At 38.0% G+C, this 27,155-nt stretch overlaps 2 protein-coding genes and 1 pseudogene across 6 annotated transcripts; 2 read left to right on the plus strand and 1 right to left on the minus strand.

Annotated features, from left to right (window-relative positions):
• Positions 1-2,298: 2,298 nt before the first annotated feature.
• Positions 2,299-8,218, minus strand: emc3 (ER membrane protein complex subunit 3). The gene is made up of 9 exons (XM_088338375.1): positions 7,697-8,218; positions 7,360-7,519; positions 6,260-6,317; positions 6,079-6,172; positions 3,709-3,813; positions 3,532-3,613; positions 3,368-3,447; positions 3,207-3,289; positions 2,299-2,983 (listed from the first exon to the last, which is right to left on the minus strand). Exons 2-9 carry the CDS (start codon positions 7,512-7,514, stop codon positions 2,855-2,857), a joined length of 786 nt encoding a protein of 261 aa, XP_088194501.1. The 5' UTR covers positions 7,515-7,519; positions 7,697-8,218; the 3' UTR covers positions 2,299-2,854.
• LOC148364306 (RNA-binding protein 5-like) lies at positions 7,851-26,852 on the plus strand. 5 transcript variants are annotated; one of them, XM_088338372.1, is made up of 25 exons: positions 7,851-7,995; positions 10,753-10,800; positions 10,888-11,059; positions 11,131-11,292; positions 11,405-11,474; positions 12,649-12,722; positions 13,406-13,489; positions 13,568-13,628; positions 14,248-14,310; positions 14,386-14,546; positions 14,624-14,721; positions 15,734-15,821; positions 15,923-15,994; positions 16,217-16,268; positions 16,342-16,430; positions 16,503-16,602; positions 16,680-16,771; positions 19,433-19,615; positions 21,672-21,821; positions 21,909-21,978; positions 22,049-22,233; positions 23,715-23,789; positions 24,448-24,542; positions 26,127-26,256; positions 26,388-26,852. In XM_088338372.1, the coding sequence occupies exons 2-25, from the start codon at positions 10,784-10,786 to the stop codon at positions 26,511-26,513; spliced, it is 2,469 nt and encodes an 822-aa protein (XP_088194498.1). In that variant the 5' UTR covers positions 7,851-7,995; positions 10,753-10,783; the 3' UTR covers positions 26,514-26,852. The 5 variants fall into 5 exon arrangements, with proteins under 5 accessions (XP_088194498.1, XP_088194495.1, XP_088194500.1 ...); XM_088338369.1 differs by having other exon boundaries at positions 7,852-7,995; positions 21,906-21,978; XM_088338374.1 differs by having other exon boundaries at positions 7,852-7,995; positions 21,909-21,980; positions 22,054-22,233.
• Positions 8,719-8,891, plus strand: LOC148364307 (U2 spliceosomal RNA; annotated as a pseudogene).
• Positions 26,853-27,155: the final 303 nt, after the last annotated feature.

The following is a 27,155-nucleotide window of genomic DNA, read 5'->3' on the forward strand; positions in this document are numbered from 1 at the left end:
AGGGAGCGGTTTGATGTAGTGAAAGGAAGTCAGTCTCTTTTTAGAGAACCGGCTTTTTCGGCTCAACTCAGTAAAGGGAGCCGTCTCTCAAACGGCTCACTTGCTTTGATGCATTATATTACGAATTATTATGTTGTATAAAGAAGTTAAGAAAAAAAGGAAGTATAAAATGAAAAATGACGGGTTTGTGGTTATCCCTTTAATCAGTATATTACCAACAATAATCTAATGCAGAAAATGAATTCATAATTTGAATAAGAAAATGTATTATTCTACTCTATTCTATTCTATATTTGCATATATTTTACCCTCCTACAGTGAACGTCCAAGCTACTTAATTTTTGACCTTTTTTTTTAATAATAAACCTCATTCGTGTCGAGCAACTCAGGATCTCACATAAAAAATGTAATTAACTATATATGATATAACTAAACACATGTACAATATAACATGTTAAACTACATAGATAAACACGTTTGAAAAGAAAAATGGTGTAAGATTATTTTGTAAGGGAAAATACGACAGTTTGTAAGGGCATGCAGCCGTGGAGGTTGACAGGTATGTTTGATGTGTCTCTGAAAGTCAAAAGGTAAGTGTTCAATGTTCAACTGAGTTCAAAGAGCCCTTTTTTTCTCCTCATCTTCACTCCCTTTTGATACCAGAGTGACTAATTGGGAAGAAAGGTAGATTGTGCCCAGAAGAGACTCCCCTGCCGGGAATTGTCCTCCTAACGGGAACGTGTACAGGTCACTAAAACCATTAAATCCCTTCATATCTCACTTTTAGGAATGTATTTTACGAATGTGATAGCGAAAAATATCACTAAAACGATTTCGTCGTGCAATTGTTGGGAATGTAATGGACTAGTTATGCACATTGTATGGAAATCACTTCGCGAAAATGTCACTAAAACCACTACGTCTCTCATTCATTGGGAAAGTAATAGAACAGTTATGTACATTTGAGCAAGTAGCATGTTTATTTTGCATTTTCTTCCCAATATTATTGGAATTGAAAATGCTATAATGAATATATAAATGTATAATTTACAAACAAACAAATATTGTTAGCATTTACTATCCAAGCCTCACTATTCCAAGGTCTTATTCCTGCTTTGTTTCACAAGGTAGTTTTTTTTCTAAACACAAACAAAAGTTGTACAGAAGTATGTAAAGAAATTTGCGTGGTGGGATTGGAACATGATCATGTGTGTGTGCGCAACGGGTCTGGCAGATTTCGGTGCTGAGCTCTGAATTGGCCTCCCAAGAATACACATAATACTGATGTCCAGCCTGACCTTGACCTGTGAATACAGTATGCTTATCAGAGAAACATTGGTTGGTTTGAGCAGTGCCAAGATGACATTGCTCGGTGTAAGTAACTCTGAGATGCCATCTTCGTACTCAACAGTCGACACTGGAGGACACTTTGATCAGGCTGACGTCATCTGAGCTGCAGAAAAGCGATGAAATTGGGGTCTGGGCACAGGCTCTCAGCCGGGTCTCGTCAGGCCCTGGTACCTCACACTTGCCACACGTCCAATCGCACTATAAATTTTTCACTAGAAAATGCCTTTTTGTCTTAGGTTTTACACATTATATTTTTAGAGAGTGAGGAAGAGAAAGATGGGAAAAGAAAGATTTTTCAGAAAATGTAAAATACTGTATACATTTCACGATTGAAAAATGTGATCAAATGGATTGAAAAATTGCATGCTTGCAACTTGCTGCTACGCTTGGCACTGGTTTCTATTCGCATTAAACAATACAGTGCAATGTAGTGGTCAAATATCACACACTAGGGCTTTAAGATTTAGGATGCTCTTTTCAGATAGCTAACATGCAAAAGAAAAAAAGTTAATTATGTTAGAGAATTATGTAAAGTAAGTCAAATTCAATTTTTTGACCACACAGAAAAAGGTCGAAATCGTGGCGTTAGCGGTGTAACCAAATTGTGTATTTTAGGTGAGCTGTGAAGATGTATAGATTGTTTATTAATGAAACAGCGTGTGTAAATTATTTGTTACTTTCATCTTTTTGAAAACATGTTATACAAGCACCTCTTTGTCTACGACTGGGTATTTCCAAGTGGAGATGCTATTGCAGTTACTGTAATTTGAGCTGGTGGAAATTAATGCCAGGTAGACCACGCACCTCTCATGTGTGCTCGGACTTAGAAGGACTATAAGGAGCCAGTTGTGTCCCTCAGGATGGCAAAATGTCCCACTCAAATGTTAGTCTTGTAAAATAGCAAAGCGTATACTTACACTTGCACAAATCACAAGAAATAGACCCATACAGCTTACTAAGAAGTAGTTTAATTCAAACGTCAGTCAGACACTAAGTAGTACAATATATAGAAACTAATGGTGCAGATGAAAAAGTAACACTAGTTTTACATAATATATTATGGAATCGTTCACATTGTTTTAACTAATTGGCTTTTTCTATGACATAAGCTATTTATAAAAAATATTGGTACCAGTTAAAAATGCACTGTAACTTTTACAGATGACCCCAAACTTCTGTATGCACACCAAAGGTTTTGAAACATTTATAAAGGTTATAATGCATTTTATTTTCAGGCTGAAATATCAGCCAGGATTCGGGTAAACCAAACTTTTTGTGAGAACTGGTATTTGCAAGCTAATTTTAACACAAAAGGATGAAATGTTATTTTCCCAGACTTTCTCAGTCAATTCTGACAAGTTAGTACAATTTGAAGAAAAGGGACCAAAGACAAAAGGAATGTAAACATTGCATAACAGGGAATGATTTGTCCAATCTCAGTGTTTGAAGACAAAACGAAAATCCCTGCATGTAAACCCTCCAAACAGGAGAAGCTTTCAGGGCTTTAGAAGATACCAGTGGGCAGCTCTTTGCTAAACATGTCGTCAAAGTCCAGCTCCATGCTCATGAGATCTTCCTCCACGTTCTCAAGTGCCCACTGATGGTCTGTCAGTTCCAGGGCCTCCCACTCCGCCTGGAATACGGGATCAATAATTCAGAATAGTGCAACCAAAACCTAGGACATGACAATTAATTCATTGTTAAAATTTTAAATTGAAAATTTGATAAATGGTTATTTTTTTGCAAGCTAGAGCTTGGACTTGGTTGCTGTTCAGTGGAATATCAGTGTTTGATTTTCAACTATTTACTCATATATCATGTTTAGTACCATAGAAGTAAACAAAATGCTCAACTACCTTGAAAGCTTTATTTGTATCAGCAGGCATGGCCATGGCAGCTCCACTCATCTGCTCCTGCATTATCCTAGATTGATCTGCACCTGTTAGGACAGCAATACGTTTCATTGTTCACCTTTTAACACAGAAAATCAGAATGTATCGACGACTAAATCGATTACCATTGTCCTGACCAAGGATTAATGAATACATGCTTCGCAGCCCGAAGACATTCAAGAAATACCATGATGCTGAGCTCACCCTGAATAATCAAAGAACACACATAGCAAATAACAATCTCTATAAAAATGTGTTGATGGCTCAGGTATGTACTGTATGGCCTTACCAGGAAGCGTCCAGTGACAGCAGCTCTATTCCTTGTTGAAGCATTGGCTTGAAGCGCAATGTCAGAGGGAAAGGGACTTTTGCTGTGTAAACCAAGCATAGAAAGTGCTTATTGTAAAAAATGCAAATACAGTTGTATAAAAAAAACAATTAAATAATACAGAGGTAAAAGAATTACTCGTTACAAATCCCGAAAAGGTCCAGTTGATCCAGCCTCCAATCAGAATCATGGGAAGTACGTTGGTAACGTTTCCTTTCATCATGTCTGTGAGCATGCTGGGATCTGTCATAGAAAATAAATCCAAATTAAAACCACTGCAAAATGTCCTGGTCGAAAATTAAGTTAGGAAAATACGGTACTAAAATTCAGTTCTTTTTTTTAACAAAAGTTTCACTTTCCTGACTGTTCATTTATTGTGCTCGATCGCCATCTAGCGACCAGCATTATATCATTCGATTTATTCATGTGATTTGTTTAAGCCAATCAGATTCATTTCATGTATTCATTTGATCTTGTGTAAGCCAATCAGATATGTTGTTTTACGCCCGTGTTTTAATAAATGGGGCTGTAGTTATCGAATGTGTGTAATTCATTCCTGAGCCGATTTTAGAAGCAGATCTAGAGGAAAGCTCAGGTGGGACGAGCCTCAGATGAAAGGGCGATCAAAAACCTATTACCCGACTCAGTGTGTTTCTTTCTTTACTTTAATACAATCTCAAGTTTTAACCTTTACACTTTTAGTAGACAATTTTGCCCATTTGAAAATTAGACTAGTGTTTGAATACAATTGTCATTGATATCATTAATAACTAAATAGTGAATATTATTTCCAACGAGATAAGAAATGGCACTCCAGGTTAAACAATATAAACATCTGTTAAAGACTTAAAAGAAAAAAATTAGATAAAGGGATGTCAGGATAAATAGGCAGAAATCTTTAAAATGAAGTGCAATTGTTTTTTAATAATAGCACAATAACAAATGGTGCATCATAACAAGAGTGCAGTGATTTTTTTTAAATATTCAAAACAAAAAAACTGTTACAAATATTTTAAATAAACATTTAAAAATATATATATACTATAATCCATCTAAGCCCATTTTTCCCATTTTAAGTATTATTTTCCTTAATATTGTTATTAATACATACTCCAGCCATTTGGTAAAATAGAAAAATCCATGCCTAAACCAAATAAACTTTTCTGGCAAGAAGACAGAAAATGTACACATAAAATGATTACCATTAATATATCCCCCTAAGAGATCATAGTAAATTACGGTTATTAAAAAAATAGACAGTTAGGTTTTAAGATAAAAATACTTTTGAGTTTTTTTTTTATTTATGTACGGTATCTACATTTCTCTGATATGACATGATTTAATTAGTACAGTGAAGCCTCGCTATTACACAGTTCACTTTTTACAGTCTCTCCACCACAGGGGGTCCGCCCCACCCGGGAGACTGGAACCAAGAGCCGGTACACATCTCACCTCCCAGGGGCAGTCTGAATTAGGCCAGCCACAAGGTAATATGGCATGGCCTGACAGAAAAAGCTGGACTAAGGCCCTGGCCGGTCCTGGCCAGGTCTCAGTTCAAGAGGCACCCGGCAAGCCTTGCCAGGTCGGCAGGTCAGCAGCTAAGCTTGATCAAGCGGACTTGGCAAGGTTCTCTGGCTGCTTGTTGGGCTGAGACTTGGTCAGGACCGGCCAGGATTTTGATCCGGTTCTTCTTGTTAGGATATGCCCTCTTCCCTTGTTGCTGGCCAAAATCAGACTGCCCTTGCGAGGTAAGACCTGTACCATTTCTCGGCTCCGGTCTCCTGGGAGGAGCGGACCCCCTGTGGTGGACTGGTCACTGCAACCTTTGATGCGCAAATGCAAGATAACGTCCCCTCCCCAACCTCACATTTTACCAGTATCAGTCAGATAAGGTATCCATGTATTGACTTAAGTCAAGTCATTTTTATTTGTATAGCCCTTAATCACTTAAAACACAGTATTCCCTTCACATGTCTTGACATTGTTTGATCATTTTCTGACATTGCAAAATGGAAATCTGACCAAATGTTAAAAACTCCACATAAGTTAAAAAAAAAAAAAAATTAAAAAAACGTTTAAACGGTACTTTTATTTGCTAAACAAACACTTGAGCCTGTAATAAGTTTTGTTTTTTATTTCATTACCATAATAGAGTATGCAGTTGTATAATACTTATAAAAATAGTAAATAAATGTACCAACATTTATTTTGCCTATTACCAGTCTGCGCTAAACACGGTTCACTGTATAGTAATTCTAACTAACTTTATCATGAATGCTTCTTTTTAGGTTTATTCATAATAATATCCCATTAAGTACCCATAAGTAAACCCTGGGATATACTTATCCCCATATGAGAATGTACTTTTACTATTGATTGATCATGCAAATTTTTATGGATATTATTAGTCTGATATGGTTTTAACCCAATACCAGTATTTATGTTAAGTAACACGAGCAGAGAGACTATTGATCAAAGAATTTGGATTTTTTGTTTTGTTTTAATTACCAGTCATTGGAGAAGGTGGAACAACCTTTCTTTTTGTTTTCTTAAAGAATCCATCTTCTTGATTGTTGAAGTAAAACTTTCTCATAAGGAAGGACTGGTAAAAGGGATGAGACAATATTTTAGTTTTGCAAAATAAAACAATGTAGGAGTGTTTAATGTACAATGAAAACTAAAAACATACTTGCTTGGGAATGTATTTTCCATTCTCTCTCAGGATCCTGCTTCGAATGAGGACCTGGCTGGAATAAAAAAGTACATAAATCCATATTCCCTTATTTACGGCATTATAAGGTCCAACCCAAAAAAATAGACCTTTGTGATATTTTTATACACAACAGAAGGGTCTCAAATCCTTTACACGGTGAGTGCTACTTTTAGTTATCAATTAGCCCAAAGGGCACCCAGTTTGATTTGCATTTCTAAAATAAAAACTTATCACGATATTACCATGGTATTGACAGATTGATTATTGGAAGTAGGGTTAAATAGACTCAGTCAACCACAAAACAATAATTTGACTAGAAAATCACAATGAACCAGCACTGGTAAGCTGATTTTAAAACAGGACCGTTTCACTTGCCCTTAGGGGGCACCACATTGGAGACCCCAGCACTAAAGGACGTATTAGTGCAAAGATTGATCAGTCTAAACTTTAGACTCTAAATTGTCACTGAACAAAATAAAATAGCACTGTATTAACGGGAACCAAACCCAGGATGTAGCGGTGAGAATGCCGAAACCTTACCACAAGAACACTGGTGATTCAGACAATGTACGGATAGGTATCATTATCACACTATTTTAAATCATGGTGCCAGAAACAAATGTTAAGGAATGGCAAAAAACAAAACTCATCATTAAAGATAGAAATAAATCCAAAATGGACAAACAACTCTTTGTTGTATCTAATGATGAATTAGACTTTGCGTTTGTAGCTTTCAGTTTGATTTCTTCATTCTCCAACATTTGTTCATGTCATTGTTTAAAGCGGGTGATAATGAGATAAATCCTGATATGTTTCATCTGTATCACTGGTGGTCTAGTCTCTTGGATAGGTTTGGGCGCTCTCACAATCGTGACTTGGGTTTGTTTACTGTTGCATACAATGTTTTACAATTTTGGTCTGCAATTTTGATCATTGCACAAACGTGGTTGTTCACTGTAAAACCTCAGGTATTTTTCAGCACCGGGTAATAAGGCGCACGTTTCTGGCCAATTCGAGTTTTCTCGGTGCGCCTTATTTTCCAGCATAATAGAAATAAGCGGCATGGAATTCCTTACCTGTCCGAGACCTGTTCTAACGTCAACTTCTTGTCACTTTGAAGGAGAATGGAAACATAGTGACGGATGACGCCGACGAGAAAGGTGATGAAGACGATGGGCAGCACCACCCACAGTCGGATGTTGGAGTCCAACAGGAGCTCCGGCTCAGCCATTCAGCCTGCCGTTAATAAACAAAGTGATTGAAATCCCATCGTCATTATATGTATACAAATATCATTCATGTTTCCCCTGCTTAGTACAGGATGGGGACTCTATGAAGTTAGCAAATACCAACTAACGTCGGAAAAGGCAAATGATGCTAGCGCAATCAGGCTAACAGTAGCTACCCACCTACCTTTCTTTCCTTTCTGATTAGTGGACACGGTTGCTTGCTTGACACAGACCAAGAAAGGCGTTTTTCCGGCGTGGAATCCAAAACCTGAAAAATATTCAAATTAGTCGTTTAAAGCATCTCAAAAGCTTCCGTTGACGGTTAATGCCATTGCGTTGAGCCAGGAGATAAGAATTCCATATTGCATTGTGGCCTCCTGACCGGTAGGTGGCACTGGCGAAATGACGGTGAACTGCATTTACGCTTTGACATCGGAAGAACTTTCGAAGATCATTTAGGGCAAGGGGGCGCAGTAGCAGATGGTACGTGCGAGTTTTTCTCTATTTTGTGCTACTATCACATTTGAATCAATCTTAGAGATGTTTCTTTTACATATTTAGTATTTAAAGACTTCATACAGTTGGTTATTCTTCCGAAGCAAACCGGCTCTAGCTAGCAGAAACGTTTCGCAATGCTAACGCTGATTTACTTGAACTAAAATGCACGAAGCAGTTGATTTCAAAGTTTTTATTTCACTATTGCAAGAATTGTATTTGGTCCAAAATGTTTTTCGTCATAAGGCTGTTTTTGCTCCAGTAGCGCCAAACGACTTGCAAATATGAACGTTGTGGACAAAAGTAGTCTGCGTAGTGACGTCACTGCTACAGACACGTCATTATGCAAGCGTCTGCTCGGTTTTGTTCTCTCCGCTTCTGAGGTTCAATTCGTGCAAGGTCGTAATATGACTAATTTTAATCATATATGGTTCCCGCTGATCCTTGAAAAATTTTTAAAGGCAATGAAATCATCATTCCTAAATAAGGCCTTAATTGGCATCAACATGTCTTAAATCCAATTTTGAAAGACCTACAAATGTGAACACGTTAATAACATGTGTATTTGTTTGAACTAAAAACATAGTAGCGTCATTTTTCATGCATCATGAATGTAGCAGGAGAGTTCTCTGGTATTTGTAATCAACCAGTTTTGACTGAGGAGCCACACGGCACTGTAAGCATCCTTTACTGTGGTTCTGAATTTGTATGCTAGCTATGAAGTTACAATTGTAGAACTTGCAGTTTAGGCATCTGTGGTTCTGAATTTATACAGCAATGTTGTTAGTTTGATTTTTGCAATCGGGAGATGGAATAAGAGCTTGCTCTGTCCACTCCACGCATCAGCCCGGTATTGCAGTACCTCCGGGAACGGTGCATTCGCAATGATCGCAGCAAGGGTTTAAGGTTAGGACCTTAGTTTGGCCTTTTGGCTGAGGGTAAGAGTCCCGGCTCCTAGGCTATGTAGATAGATAGATAGATACTTTATTCATCCCCGAAGGGAAATTCACTTTTCCAGCAGCATCCCTAAGCTGAGAACAATCGAAAATAACTGAGAACAATCGAAAATAACACGGGAGCTGCTGGAGTGGCTGCCATTCGTGACGGCGCCGGAGAAACGATTCAATTTGAATCATGTACAAACAAACAAACAATTGAATCATGTACAAGAAACGATTCAATCTGAATCATGTACAAACAAACAAACAATTGAATCATCTACAACAAACAAACAAAATATTTATGTTTCAATAAGTGGAGTGTTAATAAAATGGGGGGAAAATAATGTAGCGTATTATGAACTGACCGATAATGGATAATGAATAAAGAAGATAGAACAATAACCCTTAAAAATGGATGTTGCAATAACAAATAATACACAGATATTGTCAACATAAAATATAGGTTATTCATATGCTATAGAATATAAGTGTGTTTTAAGCCTAGATTTAAACAGTTCCACTGAGGTTGCAGATCGAATCTCGGGGGGAAGAGTATTCCACAGCACCGGGGACCGAATGGAGAACGCTCTCGAACCTGCGGATCCCTTCTTGGCTCTTGGGATCACTAGTAGACCAGCATTTTCAGAGCGAAGACTCCGGACCGGAACATAGAGCGAAATTAAATCTGAAAGATATGAGGGAGCAAGTCCATGCATGATTTTGTATACTACCAACAGAACCTTTAAATTTATTTCAAAAGGCATTAAAAAGTTTTGAATTTTACTTACTTTAGCTGTAGAAACTCTGTGTTAACATGTATTTGTCTTTTATAATAATTCACCGATTTACCTTTGTGGTAACATGGTGTGACCAAAATAATCGAACTATCAAGTGGTGATGTGGTTTCAGTCGGGCCTTTCAGAGCAGACTCATGTATTAGTTCGAGCAACAAGACACATAAAAACCTCGGACAGCGGCGTTTACTTCGGACCACTTCCGAAAAGTGTACATTTCATGTTTTTCGCCATGGCTAAAAGCTGTGGCAGGTAATGTGTTTGAGGCACAAAGTGTTGTCTGAAATATTTGTGTTTTTTGTTTTGTTTGTTTCAATCGTGTTTTTTTGGGGGGGACTTGGTCTTGAATTTGATTTCAAAATTCATTACAAATTATTGAAAAGTCTTGAATTGACCTTGTATTCAGCTATAGGAACCCTGTTTATTATCTCTGATTTTAATTTCTGATATGTGTAATTCACTTTTCATAGTAAGCAAGATAAACCTGGTCAGCAGCTTCAGTTTTATTTCACATTTGTTACTGAATTTATACATGAAGGATCTTGTGCTATTATTTTCAGATTTTATTATCACTAGGGATACAGACAAAAAAAGCTATTTCAGTTTGTACAATAATAAAGCATCCAACATAAAACAAACTAAGCGGATTTACACTCACAAAACAGTAATTCGACATACCCTAAAAGAGCAAATAAAGTTTAGTGACTACTTTTAGTAATTCCAAATCATCAAGTAAATCTGAATAATACTGACGGGTTTGAGTTTTATAAAAAGGCTGCCCCAGGAAACAAATTTAAGAAACATTTGCCCCAGATTGGCATTGAAAAGCACAAACCTAAAAAAAAGAAAATCAGGTTGGACTGGAAGCCTAAAAATGATTCCGGTACATCTCCAGTATTAATTTGGCATGTTGGAAAGTTCTGAAGCTATTTGAAATACTGCTGTTTGTTTTTTTTTGTTCTTTTTTAACTTAAGAGCCCATGTTGAGAAAGATGTCTTTCTCTTTTCAGTTTTTTGGTCCAACACATTTAACAACACATCATGGGGGCCGACAAAAGGTAAAATGCATTCATCACTGTAATCATTCTACAAAATGTGTATTTTTGTAGCTATAGTGGGACAATGTTCCTTTCGTTATATTTTAGAACCAGTCGGGGAGAACGCAGCGGAAGATACGGTTCAGATGGTTCAAAAGACGATTCACATTACCGCGACAGGCATAGTCGTGATTCGGAGAGGGATTACAAAAGGGGTCATGACATGAGGGATGATGAAAAGGAGAAAGATCACTTTGATGAACGCAGAGACAATCGAGAGGTGAGCAAATATGTGCCTGTTATAAACATCTGTGATTTGCTTCAAACGAGTGTCCTTTCTGTTTCTTGCAGAGGAGTCGAAAACGCCACAACAGTGACAGATCAGACGATGATTATGAAGGGGACTATTCGGATGACTACAGAGGAGAACATGATCAAGAAGACGGGGAGGAGGAGGAGGAGAACAAGACAATCATGCTCAGGGGTCTATCTCTTCAAGTCACAGAGGAAGACGTACGTTCATGAGTCACGTGATTTTAAATAAAAAGCATAAACACTGAATTGCTGTATTTTCTCAAAGTAGAATTACAATGATCTTTATTCCCTACTTATTTCCATATTTTAGATTCGGAATGCCTTGGAAAAGCTGCCAGGTCCGCAGCCGGTAGACGTCCGCTTGATGAAAAAAAGGAACGGTGAGTGACTTGTACGCTCAGTAAAGCAACTGCTTTCACATCCACAAGTCTCACTCTTTGTTTGAGACATCCCTTTAATTTGTCCATACATATTTTCTTATTTCCTTCCTGATATGGCCAAGTATGAAGTGTTCAGGTATACACAGGCAGTGGAACCTCCAAAGTTTTAATATCAAGAAAGTGAATGTCCTTAGCATGTGCAATGTTAAAATCTAGCAAAGATGTTTACTTTTCGTGGTACCTGTACAAAAGCTCGTAGTTTATTCAGGTTAAATTATTTTGAAAAAGCTGCAATGGAACTTATATGTGACATTGCAAAGTACTCTCTGATTAATGAACACAAGAGCAATGAATTAATACGTTAAAGAACTATATTTTAATGATAACACAAGGTAAAAGTGTAATCAAGGGGATACAATGAAAAAACGTTATTTTGTTGACCTTTTGAGAACTATATAGACCAGGGATGTAACAAAATCTAATATTAGTTCACACAACTGTAAAGTGCTTTCAATTATTGTGTTTTTTTTACATATTTGAACAGTAATAGTAGGTTAAAAAACATCAATGGTTTTTTAACTAGTAAGGTGGGCAGGAAGAGAAGTCTTCATATAAAAAAGTATAACCTGTTCTAAAAGCCCTCCCCTGAGTCCTTTATTAAATTACCCAGGTTAAAAAAACAGATCCGCCCTGAAGGGTGTGTTTATCAAAGAACAGCAAAGTGATTGGCCGATATTGACAATTATGTAACAGTCAAAATAATGAACAACAGTGCGCAACCATGTTTAAAATAACAAACCGGCATCCTACAAATTCTGTATCTCTGTCCAATGATAATAAAAGAATACACTTTTCAGTGAGTATTAGCTGGTCTAATATGTTAAAAAGTTTTAAATGCTTAGGAATTTGACTCCCTTGGATAATATCTAGCGTTGCAAAAATAATTATGTTCTTTGGAGATTCCACTTGAAAATCTATTTTGTGTTCATATTTTTACATTACATCCTCATATTGCAAACTCCAAACACAATCTCCCATGTGACGTTAAGAACACTGGTCCCCTCTGATTTACCTTGAATCGGACTGTGCCTGACACGGCCTTTGTGAGTTTGAACATTGCACCGTAGCCTTCTCACTAACACGCCTCCCGTCTATATTTGAATGCTGTCTCTAGGTATAAGCAGAGGTTTCGCCTTCGTGGACTTTTATCACTTGCAAGATTCTACCAAGTGGATGGAGACCAATCAGGTTGCCTCAACAATCACCAAGTTTAGAATTACTCTTGGCGATTAGAGCCCCGATTACATGCCGAATCACTATTCTTATTTTAAAGGATGCTTGGGATGTATACATTTTTAGTCAACAATAATAATTCAGTTGCTCTATTGTGTTTTCAATTTATTGTATATTGTTCTTATGCTATTGAGAACTATTAAAACAAAATCCTCATCTAAAAACACACACATTCTGCTCCAGCTCAATCTTGTCTTCATTAAACAATGGTGACAGAGAAGCGAGCTGGGGGCACTCCGGTCCCAAACACAGCTGTAAAATATATCACACACATACTTTTTCTCGTCTCTTTTGTCTGTCTCACTAGCCTCTTTTACACAGTCTATAAAAGCCATCATTTTATAAACTGCTGACCTCAAATACAAGCACAAAACTGATTTGAAGTGGATGTGCAAAGTTTCGGCATCTCCTCCAGCCACTTTTGTAGCTCTGATAATTGGGATTTTTTTTTGTGTGTGAAAGAAGTTAATGTCTGCTCCTTTCCTTTCAACGGCTCTCTTAAGCAGCAAGCATTAGCCCAGCCACTCTTTCTTCTCCCCACCGCGCTCAATCGCGTGGAGAGTCTGGGTCAGGTGCCTCACCTGACCTCATTGCGCGAACACCTTGAAATGGGAAATAATGCGCCTCTTTTTCCACAGAATAAGCTGGTGATCCAGGGTCGAGACATTTCAGTACACTACAGCAACAGGAGGCAGAGGATTGACAACTGGCTTTGCAACATAGTGAGTTTTTTTCATGCACGCAGATTGCCTATTCATTTAAGATCAGTTTGTTAAACAGTTGGGTTTGTGTTTTTGCAGTGCGGCTTGTACAATTTCCGGAAAAGGGTGAAATGTTTCAGGTGTGGGGCAACTAAGCCTGGTAAGTTGATGACATTCTACCAACCATGTAAAAACAGTTCCAATGACTGCTATAAACCTCAAACCTCGTTTTCCATTTACGTTGTTGAACTGAATTTAATTGTCTTTATTGTCATTGATATCAATGTGGTAAAACATTGTATGCAAACAAAATCAGACTTGGCAATCCAGGGCAAATATATAATAATGTCTTTAAGGCAAAAATATTTACAACGTGGTGCTTGCTCAAAGGCAGGCCCATGTCCAAATAATACTGCATCGTAACAATAATGCAATGAAAAATCAAGTCACATTTATTTGTATAGTCCTTAATCAGAAAATGTCTCAAAGGACTGCACAGAATACAATTACAATTTCGAAATGGCTCATGTTTCAATTTGGGTGCGTGCGGCTTATTTTCAGGTCCGGCTTATGTACGTAATAAATATTTTTTCTTTAAAATATTTACTGGGTGCAAGTTATGATCAGGTGCGCCTTATAATCCGTATTTTACAGTATTTGTTTACTTCCCAGAATGCACAGCGTCTGGGAGTATTTGGCTTCCAATTCCACGCCATAATATACATTTTAGTTTTGTGTTTGTGATTATTGACAACAGTATTTGTCATTCCTCCATATAGACGGAGAAGGAGCTACGGGTTCAAACACAGATGTTCATCAGTCTTGGGAATACAGTGGGGACAGTAAGTTCCGTTATTTTTCCTACCTGATATGTCATCAATTTACCCTTTAAATGTTTCCATGCATTCTGTCCACAGCAATTATTTTGAGAAACCTTCCCTCTGCTTGCACTATCGACGAGATTATGAAGATTTTGGCTCCCTTTGCCAATTTGTCTTCTGGCAACATCCGCTTAATTAAAGACAAGCACACAGGGCACAATAGAGGCTTTAGCTTTGTTCAGCTCTCCTCTCCATTGGTGCGTTAGTTCAGTCGTAACGCTGCATGCTCTTTAGCACACACAGTTTGGTATCTTTACTTTTTTTTCCCAATTAGGAAGCTTCGCAGCTGCTCACTATTCTCCAGGGCCTTCAGCCACCTCTCAAGATGGACGGCAAAACAATTACTGTGGATTATGCCAAGAGTGCGAGAAAGTGAGACAACATGATCATATAAACAATATGCATATAAATCTGCAGTGTTTCCCATATCATTTTGTAAGACCCTGGTGGGTGGACAAAGTAGGGCAGGGGTCTCCAGACGTAGTTTTTTCTAATAATTTGTGCAAAGGGCACCCAGTTTGATATGCATTTTTAAAGAAACAATTTATCATGTTATTACTATGTCATTACCAGGTTAATTATTGGAAGTAGGGTAAATAGAATCAGTCAGCCACTAAAATTTTTTTTTTAATAGAAAATCACAAAAACCCAGCACTGGTAAGCTATTTTCTACACAAGTCTGCGGGCTCCTTCGCTGTCCTTAGAGGGCACCACCTTGAAAACCTCTGGTATAGGGGGGGTGTGGGGTGTCTGCTACCCCAGAACACAATTTTGTACATTTTGAATTCAAATGCATTGATCTGGTTTGTCTTTAGAGAAAAATAAAGAAGTTAGGGGGGATGACTGACGGAAATTGTCTTTGACTGACAGAGATATGTAGCTCAAGTACATGGCGTTTGCGATCTTTTACATAATGAGAAATCTAAACGTTCTTTCTATTAACTTAAAAATATGATTATATTTCTTTTAATAATCAAAGTTTATGAGACCGGTGCAGAAAATGGATAGAAGGAAGTTAATGTGACTGGCGGAATTAATTACGCCCTGTGGCGGCCTGCCAGGATCTTACTATGTATGGGAAACACTGACCTGATTGTTCATACAAATGCTTCTCAATACATTAGAATGTAAGAAAATTACTTATTCAGTTGTATGCAAAAGAAAAGCTCAAAATATGTAGTTGCAAACTTCTATTAGATTTCACTACAACCATGTTATTAGATGAGTGTTACTGCAACATAAATTGTCATCCACATCTTAGGTACACATAAAAAATACGAGTAACAAACCAAATCGCCATTATAATAGCTTATCATTGCTAATGATGTAACAAGTAAATGATCAATACTCAATAACTGTCACGCTTTTGTTTTTTTCTCTTAAGAGAATCTTTACAAGCAGATGCAATCAGAAATAGCGCTCTCTCGGTTGCCAGCACAGCCATAGCTGCTGCTCAGTGGTCGGCCAGCCAGGTACTTAAGCTCGAAACTGACTTTTACATGATACACTGATTCTACAACTCCGCATTCTCTGATGCAGTTCTGCTGTTGTGTTTTTTCGCTTTTAATATAAGGTAAAACAAGGTGCAGGAGCCAACAGTAGTGAGACTATTACCCCTCCTGAGAGCTATGTACAGCAAACACAGGTGAGAGCAATGCATTTGCATCGATTTGGGGACTTTGTAAAGAAAAGATGCAGAATTGTTGTTGTGATTCCCTTTTTTTTAATTAAAAAAACAAATCAAATCATGTTCAACTTAGGGTTTTTTTTAACTGTGGACAGTATTTTTCTTACTCTGCAAGAAATATTATCTTTAATGTTCTGATCATTCCAATTCAAAATTCTTCAATTCATTCCACCATACCAGAACTTTCAAGTTTGGCAACAGCAACCTGTCATTGGTGATGGATTGCTTGGAGGTAATAATATACATTTTGTTTTTCTCTATAGTAACTTGTCAATGCTAAAATGATCATTGCATTTTATCTGTAGCTGCTCCGGGAATGAAGAATATGCTTCCTGCTGGGGTGATCTTACCTCAAGTGTTTCAACCCCTCATTATTAACCAGGCTGCCATGCATGTAAGAAAATCTCATTCAATTACTGAGCAAAATGAAGCTGTTGTTCGTTAAGTAACCATACTGTCACATCAGTTGGCCGGGACGCTAGATCCAAACCAACTGGCTGCTAATTTTGGTACGCCGTCACTGGTCCCAGCAGCTGCTAACATCGCTATTCTCAGTAATCCAAGTGGTAAGACATCAGATCTAAGATAAATCATTTGTTTATGTTTTCTCCACATAACTACATGTGCTCCGTTTCATCTGCAGCTGCCCCAGACGCATCCAAATACCAGTATGATGAGTCTTCAGGTTACTACTATGATCCAATCACCGGCTTGTACTATGATCCTAATAGTCAGGTGTGTTCCCAATGTCATAGATGTTTATAAATTTAGGTTCTTAATGTTGTTTAAATAATTAATATTTCAATGAGAAAGGCCCTGGTGTACTTACTAACCAAATAATTAAGAATGATCTTAGGCAATTCCTATTTCCCCTGTCAAGTGACTTAACCTATATTCCATCAGCTTGGCTATTGTCAATTGTCCAAGTATTTCCAGGGCGTCTAGTTTCCTTTTTGCGAGATTCACCATTTTGTAATCAAGATGGGGGATTTACATAAATTGTGTAGATTCGAGTAGATATTGTTTGCTGGGGGAGTTGGGCATTTAGGTTGGAAGTATTGACATAGTGAGTTTTTGCAGAGAAAGAGCTACCGCATATTGTAGCATATGCCGGACATAGGCCAGAATGGGCGGTCCTCGTATCCTGGAATGGCCACCCCATATGCTGTAGTTCAATTGCCAATACACTGCCAAAAAGTCTAGGTCCACCGGTCGGTAAAGTAGGTCATTATGTTGTATTTTTACTTATTTTGCTGCATTTTAACCCAAAATTGTATTAAAACTAGACAATTTAATGCCTAAACTGATATGCTCAATTAAACACCTCAAATCAAATCACTTTTGGGGCAAAAAAATCACTCAAAGTGCTGAAATATATATAGTCACGTCATGTTTATTTATAAAGCTCTTTATCACAAGGAGTCTCAAAGGGCTGCACAGACCACAGATTATGACTGGTTTTAAACCTTTTTGAAGCTGAGAGGTTCTTTTTGACACCAATTAGTGCAAAAGGCTAGAAGTTTGATATGCGGTTCTAAAATAAGAACATGTTATTACTTTGTTGTTACTGTGTTATTTACAGGTGAATTATTAGAAGCGGGGTTCAATAGACTCAGTCAACCACTAAAAAAACATTTGACTAGAAAATCATCGTGACCCAGCACTGGTACTGGCAAGTTATTTTTAAAACTGGTCTGCGGGCAACCCAACTGTGCTTAGGGGGCTACTTTTTGCCCGCATGAAGCACGTTGGAGACCCCTGGGAACTCTTGGTAACTGTAATAACATTAGCCAACTTCGAAGACTGCAATGCAAACAGTAAATAAGCGATGGTTTAAACAAGAGCTGACGTATCAAAGAAACATGGTAAAGACTCCGAACACCGTTAATGACTAAAGACAAAAACCAAAGACGTAAGCTGGCACGCAGTTATATATAGTTTATATACTGTATGTATGTAAAGTCGTGCAATGTGACTAACCAGAATATCCTTGGTTTTTACAACTTTTTTTATTGTTTTATGTCAGACATGTTACCAGGAGGAGCAGTAGATTTTTAGAAAACATACAAGACCCAGCATTCATAATAGGCACGCTCCGAAGGCTGTGCAATTGGGCTAATGGTTCAAGCAGTTTGGCAACCAATCACTGAGTTCATCAATTTTGGGGAAGAAAAAAAACAAAAACAGGTGTGAGTCATGTGGCGCCTATTTAAGGATAATGAAGCCAGCACATGTTGAACGTCGCTCAAGACACTGCTCTAAAAGAAAGGCATTCTGTGAGTACAAAGTTGATTGTAGAGGGAAAAAAACCTATAAAGAAGTGCAAAACATGGTTGGCTGTTCAGCTAAAATGATCTCCAATGCCTAAAAACGGGTAGAAAAAAACTGACACCTGGAAGAAAACGGAAGATAACTATTAAAATGGACTGGAGAATAACCAGAATGACAAAGGCTCAATGATCACCTCCAGGACGATCAAATACAGTCTGCAGTGACCTGTAAGTGCTGTGACAGTTAGACGTCTGTGTGAAGCCAATTTATTTTCAAGAATCCCACGCAAAGTCTCTCTGTTAAAAAAAAGACTAGGAAGAAGAGGTTACAATTCTCCAAAGAACTGGCCTCAAAAATGGAGGAACATTTTGTGTCCTTTTTTGCGTCCAGGGGGCACTGACCGCGTGTGAGACAACTCCCAAACTCTGAATTCAAACCTCATTACACATTGTAGACAGTGAAGCATGGTGGTGCAAGTATCATGGTCTAGGTATTTTTCCCCTACTCTGTGTTGGGTCCATTTATCGCATGGATCAGTTTGTGTATGTCAAGATACTTGAAGAGGTTATAATGCCTTATGCTGAAAGTAGATATGGCCTTGAAATGGTTGTTTCACAATGACTCCAAACACACCAGTAAATGAGCAGAGTCTCGGTTCCAAACAGATCAAATGTATGTAACGGCGCCCAATCCCCAGATCTTAATCCAATCGAGAACTTGTGGGATGATATCAAAAATGCTGTTTGTGAAGCTACACCAAGAAATGTAAATGAATTGTGAAATGTTGTTGCAATCATGGAGTAAAATAACAACTGAAAGGTGCCACAAGTTGGTTGACTCTGCAACTCAGATGTGAAGAAGTTATAAAAAACTGTCATTATGCAATGCTATTATTTAGAACTGCACTGTATAAGTATACCAATGTTTATATGCATATAATATCTTGATTATGATGATGATGATGATAAATTTGTGTTCTGAATAAAATAGAAAATGTAGCTATACACAACGCCACAGCTTCTAATACTTCATAACTTGTATTCACAAAATTTCCCCCAAAATGTGAGGTATGTTAGATCACAGAATAGTCACAAATAACAAAGGAATGCTTCTTCTGTACATCAGTACTACTACAACTCTCAGACGCAGCAGTACCTTTACTGGGACAGTGAGAAACACTCCTATGTTCCTGCGCCGGCCTCATCGGACGCATCAAGCTCTGCTGCTTCTGCCTCAACAAGCAACACCAACATCAACAAGGAGCCTAAAGAAAAAAAAGAAAAGCACAAAAGCAAGTCCGCGCAGCAGGTATGTACTGCAAATAATAAAATGTTGAAAAATAGAATTCTAAGATATAACCTTGCAAGGAGATATTGTAAGTTTTGGAGTGCAGACCGCACCTCATTCAAAGCCACATGCTCAATTTTGTCTTTGTACAAGATTTTAAGCCGCTGGCCTAAACAATCTTTAAATTGCCCAATTGGCGTCCATTTCTTACCACTTTATGCCTAGCGTACACCTTGCGCCAACTGCGCTGGGAATTCGGGGTTGGCGCCTTTAGCTGGGGAATGCCAACGCACTGTTCTGCATGCCTGACGCCATTTTCGGCTATGTTATTTTCAGTTTTGCTCTGATTGGTTTAGGTCACATATTTTCAGCTTATGTAGCCATCCAAGTGTTTTGCCTTAATTTCAATATATTCAGCTTTGAAAAGAATTATTCTTTGTTCAAAGAAGTCACCTTGAAGTCTATCAGTCTCATAGTCCAAAGACAAAAGTCATTGATTTGATTTACCTTTTGATTCATTGAGATACTGTTCATGAATCAATACACAGCCCGGGGATCAATGAGGTCTTCTGGGCTTGCTGAATGGAACCATCAGCCGGTGAAGCGCACTTTTACCTGGACGGTGTCCTATTTTAAAGGGCCAGTGACAAGTGGCTATTATGACACTCCAGGGGTGTTATTTGGGGCAAAACTCAGCTTTCCCCGGTGTGTTCAGGTGTAAACTGGTTTCTAGTATGGCGGGGAGCTGAAGAACCTAACCTAAGATTGTTTTTGAAGCCAGTGGGGGTGCACAATCAAAGCGGAGTAAGATAGTATGCATAAATGGCCTAAACATGACACATTTTGTACCCATCATTCTGTCACTTCATCATGATTAATAGATAGCATGAGTGTTTTAATTACAATCACAAACGTGGTGTTGTCAGACTTTGTTGTAATCCGCTGAAGATTTGTGGTCTCTGTGATGAAACCTGTGTATGTCTGGATACCGTCCATAGGGGGGCAGCCATTACACCCATCCCAAAGGCCTGAGTTCTTTGGATGAGATGGACGTAAACGAGGAGGAAATTAAATTGTTCAGTTTGTTCTGAAGCATGGGTTGTTAATCCTGGAAATAAATTGAGTTCATTCAGTCTGTGGTTGTTAACAAAAAAGCACAACCAAAAAGTTAAGAAGAAAAAAGAGGAAAACTTGTTCCTGAAAAAAATCAAGGCGTAAAAAGTCTGATAATCCTAATAGTATACAAAAAGAGTCTTTGAGAAAGAAAAAAAAAAGGCTAAAGGTCTTGGGAGTTAAGGACGTGTCTTTCGGGTCCACAGCAAAAAACAAAACAAAAAGGGAGCGGAAGAAAAGTGGAGTAGTGTTTGTTGTGATGGGCTTATTTGCCCTACAGATGATTACAAAGACGAGCACATATTTACTACTGCCCTGGAAGGAAACGCGAATGAGGGCTTCGTCTTGTCAAATGTGAGTCCTATATTTCTAGACCGACAGCGCCGGGGCAACCATACATAGACATGAATATTTGTCTTATTGTGTTGTTATTGGTATTGGGGCAGCAGTAATGGACCAAATTGCATTTGCTTTTTCAACCACTGTGCTACTTCAGTGATCTGTCAATGACTTCGATGCTATAGAAAGAAAGCAGAGGCGTTTCTGATGGATATATTCCACTGCTGTTCAGTTCGGATGTTTAAATTCAGGACTTGGTTTGTGTGTGGAAAAGTCGAAATATCGTGAATATGTCTTAAATATTAAATATAGTACGGTCAAACCTCTGTTTTTTTTCTTCTGTTGTGTGTTAAATGAATGATGTTGGTAAAACATGGACTAATTTCCATCAAAGAGCATCATATATGTTTCCAAACATCACCGCAATGTTTTTTATTCGCAGCGTATGCGTTGTGGAAAAGAGCAGCTCACCATTTTCCTCTATGCTGCCACAAAAAAAAAGCTGCAGTGTTTAAAATGTAGCCAAAAAAGTAGCAGCTTTTAGTCAGAAATGTATGCTTCTTTACTTTTTTATTATTTGTAATTTCCTGCACCAATTAAATAATTCCAAACCCCTCATTTCCAGATCGCAAAAGATATGGAGCGTTGGGCAAAGACCTTAAATAAGCAAAAGGAGAGTGTTAAACCAAATGTTCAGATTGCAACAGCAGCAGGATCAAGGGATGATGAGCCGAAGGACGCTGCAGATGCTTGTTTCTCCATCTTTGAGAAAAAGGTAATAGCATCAAAAAAGATCACTTGTAATGTGCAGATCTGAATTCATACAATTGTAATGTTATTGTATTTTTTGAATTCTCAGCAGTCAGGAGCTTTTGAGATGCCGGCCCTTTTGGCTGAACAGTTGAGGGCGATGGAGCAGGAAACACCAGCTATGGTTTGGCTCATCCCTTGCTCCTATTGACCCAGTTAAAGCACTAAACGTGAACCTTTTGACTTCCTCTCTGCAGAGTGCTCCGGTCGTCTCATTTGACAAGGACAGCGAACGCGACGAGGGAGGCTCAGAGCGCAAAATTGAAGATGGCGGCAAAATAACCGATTGGGCCAAGTTAGTTTGCCTGATATGTCGTCGTCAGTTCCCCAATAAAGAGGCCTTGCTGCGGCATCAGCAGCTCTCTGACCTTCACAAGGTAAGGACAAAGGAACAGCAGGTTATCTGCTAGTTCTCATGAATATTCTGAGCGGTGCCATCTGTTACTTGCTAAACTATGCAGTACCAGATAGCAAATAAATGCTAAATGTATGATGAGTCAATGCTAGCTACCAAGGTATATGTATGTCTAAAATGATTTAGTGTATTTTCTGGACTACAAAGGGACACTCAAATACTAAATATTGCCAGAAAGTTAAAAGTGCCCTTGAGAATCGGATGTTCTTTATTTTGCGGAAAATATTGTGGATACATTAAGAAATGCTTAGTTACAATTAAATGATACATCATACTGTAACTGTTTTGCTTTTTGAGCAACGTATATAGTGGTGTTCACGAGCCTTCTTGTGGTTAATATTTCAATTGTACCAACCAATGATGAGAGAATTTTTTTGTAATTTTGCAATTTTCAGAATTTAGTCAATTACTTGATAGCTTTTCATCCAATAGTTTGTATTTCCTTTAATAATTTATGTTTAACTAAATACATATACTGTTTGTGACATCACTGTCCTGTTTTTAGTAAACATATAGTGGTTTTCGGGTGCTCCCCTTTTAGTTAACATGCCGTTGATGTTTTTTTTGTTTTGTTGTTTTTTCTTAAAGGGGGAAAACGCATAACATTGACAGCAGCACCGAGGCAGAGTTTCGAATGCTTGTTGCAAATCTTTTTTTTTTTTGCACGTCTTTCACTAGCTTTCTAACTGGCGAAAAGTGGGGTACTTCAGGAGTGAGGACAGCACAGTCACCATTTATGAATTATTTAATTTTCATGATAAAACCAGATCTCATTGTTTATTTATGTTCTATGAAATAAATTAATTTCATTCTATTCATTTGTACGCTAGCCCTTACTGTAGTTTTAATTCCATGCGCCATATAGTCCAGTGCTTGTATATAGAAATATATCACAAAATACAGTTGTTTTGGGGGGCTGCGCTTTATAGCCTGCTGCACCTTATATGGTGAATAATGCGGTATTCTCTCAAACAAGTACTTTGTAAATCCTTGTCTGTAATGCATTTTGAATCATTATCAGTTAAAACCTCTATATAATTTTCCCATGACAAAGTAGTTTCTTAGTACAAGTCTTGATGTTTTGCCGCTACAAAGGGAAGTCAATCTAAACATTTTCCAAACATTATTCTCTATGTGCCCACATGACTTTGAACACAGTATTCAGGTGAATATTGAGTACTTGGAATATGAATCAAGAAGCAATATTTGACTTGTTCAGTTTTCTCAGAGTTCAGTTGCCAACCAATCACAGCTCATCTTTTCATTTTAAGTGTACACGACCTCTGAAAAAGACTGAAACCGTGCACTGATACTTGATTTACATTGCGTAAACACAATATCAATCAGAATGCAGTGTTCAGATTGAAGAGTCACACAAAAACTTTTTAGTAAAGATTTATATTTGGTTGATGTGTCCTTTACCTTTCTTTGTATTTATTTTAGCAAAACTTAGAAATCCACAGAAGATCCCAACTCTCAGAAGCTGAGCTGGAAGACCTGGAGAGGAAAGAGAGTGAGGTAAATCATTTCAGAATGATTAGTGGCAGTATGTATCACCATCAGTGGAGCAAAATATTGTGGTTAATATTTTGTTGAATTTAAATATGGCAGCAAAATCCAACCAGTTGTCTTCATCTTAGTAGGTGGCCATTCAAACACTAAAAACAACATCATGGCACATTTCCTGATTTTGGTCAAGTAGCACAAGCTGAGTCGTGATTGTTGGAAATCAACTGCAACAGTGTCTGCAGCAAGAGGAAAAATGGTTGCCCAATAAAAATGATAAACATGGTTATATAAATATGAGATTAATTTAAATACCATGTTTATTTTAGATTAGTAAAGCAAAATGACAACATCATGGCACATTTCCTGATTTTGGTCAAGTAGCACAAGCTGAGTCCTGATTGGTGGAAATCTACTGCAACAGTGTCTGCAGCAAGAGGAAAGAGGCTTGCCCAATAAAATGGATAAACATGGTTGTATAAATATAAGATTAATTTAAATACCATGTTTGTTTTAGATTAGTAAAGCAAAATGCAATATTTTTTTGTAAATAATATTTCACTTTCCCTTGATCTACATCTTTTATAAGTTCTTCAATTCAGTTCTTCGCTTTTTGTGTAAATGCTTTGAAGTCATTTACCTGAGTAAGCTTTTCTTATTGATGCCGCAGTTGAAGTACAGAGATCGGGCAGCAGAGAGGAGGGAGAAATACGGCGTTCCAGAGCCGCCTCCTAAGAAACACTTCAAGCGGGCCGCTCCAACAATGTAAGTGCTTCTCCCATTTCAGATTATTCAAACAAAAAAATCTAAAGAGGTTTGTTTTTAATTTACACTTGTACTCATCTAATAATCACTATGATAGTGCATGTAGTCAAAGTCAACTTTATTGTCAGTTCCGCAGCAAAAACAGAGAAGTGAAATTGCGTTACCTTCTACCCCCAGTGTCTAGAAAATAATAAAAAACTATCCTAGGACACACTACACTAAGGCACACGAAAATAGACAGCACAGACACATAAATCACAAATTGCATATGTACTAATAAGTCCCGGATTGGTAGTTTCCAGGTATCCGTTTTTGTAATATAGAATAGTACGGAGATAGTTTTCTATGAAAGAGTCTTATGACTTAGAAGTGACCATTGAATATGTATAGAAGCATTTTATAGAAAATGGAATCCCTATTTTTGGTGGCTTTGGTGTGATTGCCCACACTCCGAGGAAGTCCCCACTTCCCAATGTTGCCTCCTGTATCCAGCGATTAAAGTGTGTAAGCAGCCCCACATAGCAAGTAGGTAGGGTTTAGTAGTGTTTGAGAGAACGGAATATATGGATAAGTACAGCTTTTTTCTTTCGTATAAAAAGACAGTCTCGTTGTCATCGTTAGACTGGAAGGGCTGATGTTTCGTGCATGTCCGCATGTCTTCATGGTGACATAATCGTGATTACGTCACCGGAAAGATCGGGCGCAGAAAAGTTCTTGCAAAGTTCATGCATTGTTATGCATAAGTCCAGTGTCCTTGGAGTTAAAATTTATTTTGCAAGCCAAGTGCTCTTTTGTTTATGGAAAGCATTGTTTAGATATTGGAGGTATCTATCTATCTTATCTACCTTGGTCATGTCCCTCAAGAGGGGTGACTGACAGCAAGACAAACACATACAATAACAAAGAAAATTAAAAAAGGGAAAAAAATACAGACAAAACATTCTTGGACTATGGCCAACCTAAATGCCCAAAACACACAAACAATTTAGGCACCTAAGTTGGTCATGCTTTCGTCCCTCCAGATGAAACGGGACATAAGAAAGCGGGTCACTCGGGTCAGGGTGACACAACACACAACAGCTTTCACTGGTTTACCCCTGCCGTATCATACAGGTGTCCTGACCATCCATTAGAACGCGTCCAAACATCCCATTATCCTTTTACAACACCTCTCCACTCATTCCTATCACTAACAAATCAGAGGTATCACAAATGGAAAATAAAAGCACCCAAGTGAAAGTTTTTCTCAGAGGTTTTCAGTGTTCAACTCTTGTTTACTAAACAATGGTCAAAGCTAGAAACATCCTTTTTTTCCTACGCCTATATAGCTACAGAACTACATATTTGGTAGGCCTTCAAACATGAGTCAAAATGGCAAAAGATTGTCTGGCGCAAGCTCTTCCCATTCGAGAGAAAAGTCTGGCATTTATTGAGTTTAAAAGCTTGTTAAAAAATCAAATTTACTCAATGCAAACTGTCACATGAGGCTAATGAATTGTATTATTTAGTATGCTATCAATACTAGCTTAAAAGTATATACCAGTGAGGTTAAAGTCCTGTTTGTAATGATGCGTTTGTCAACAGACAGTACGAGCAGCCCACTAAAGATGGCCTGACGAGCGATAACATCGGGAACAAAATGCTGCAAGCAATGGGCTGGCAGGAAGGTAAAGGCTTGGGACGCCACCAGCAAGGCATCACCGTTCCCATCTCTGTGAGTGCTTTCCTAAACTTTCTTTGCACGGATGTTATACGCATGAGCTCCTTACAATGTAATCAGCGCTGTTACCTGGGGGTCATGTGCACTGCGTCTCCTCTAATGAATGTCTTCATTTCGGATCACAGGCCTCCTTAAGAACCAAGGGCACCGGCTTGGGAATTAAAGGGAGCACCGTGGGAGTGCCGGCATCAGGCAACTACAAGGATGCGGTCCGTAAAGCTATGTTTGCGCGATTCTCTGACATGGATTGAAAAACGCAACAGAAAGTATCATCGGTTTATCTTACTCTGCATTGATCCTATATCAAATAAAGAAAAGGCAGATTATGCCTTGGATTGGTCACTTTAAACAACGGATAACAGTTACTCACAAACTTACTTCCATAACTGAGTGGTAGTTGATCCAACTTGACAATGTACAGCCTAATTTACACTCTTTGTTTGTAATTTCATTTTCTAAAATGTGTTCCTTTCACAACAGCTATTTGAATTGCATAACATGTACATGGATTTGTATTGTAAATTGTAATACACTTTAGCAGTGTGATAATTAAAAAAAAAATCTTTTTGGTTATGATTGTTCTTTGGAAATTTCTCTTCCATCCTTGTTTTTTACACTGTGGCATATTAGTGTGCCTCTGCAACCTGCAAAGTAATGTTTTGTCACGTGTCCACTTTACCTACATAAGTACCGTATTTTCACGAATATAAGGTGCACATAAAAGTCTAAATTTTCTGCAAATTTTGGTCGTGCCTTATTGTGCAGTGTCTCATATAAAAGGTGGACAGAGACCATCTCGGTGGTCTTAGGGGTGGGCACCTGCCCCTAAGACTGGGAGGTTACAGGTTCGAGCCTTGGCTTAAAATCTCTGTGGTCGAAATCCAATCGTTGAC

This window comes from Urocampus carinirostris, chromosome 6 (assembly GCF_059441175.1).
Source record: "Urocampus carinirostris isolate Australia breed hairy pipefish chromosome 6, RoL_Ucar_1.0, whole genome shotgun sequence".
NCBI classification, from domain to species: domain Eukaryota; kingdom Metazoa; phylum Chordata; class Actinopteri; order Syngnathiformes; family Syngnathidae; genus Urocampus; species Urocampus carinirostris.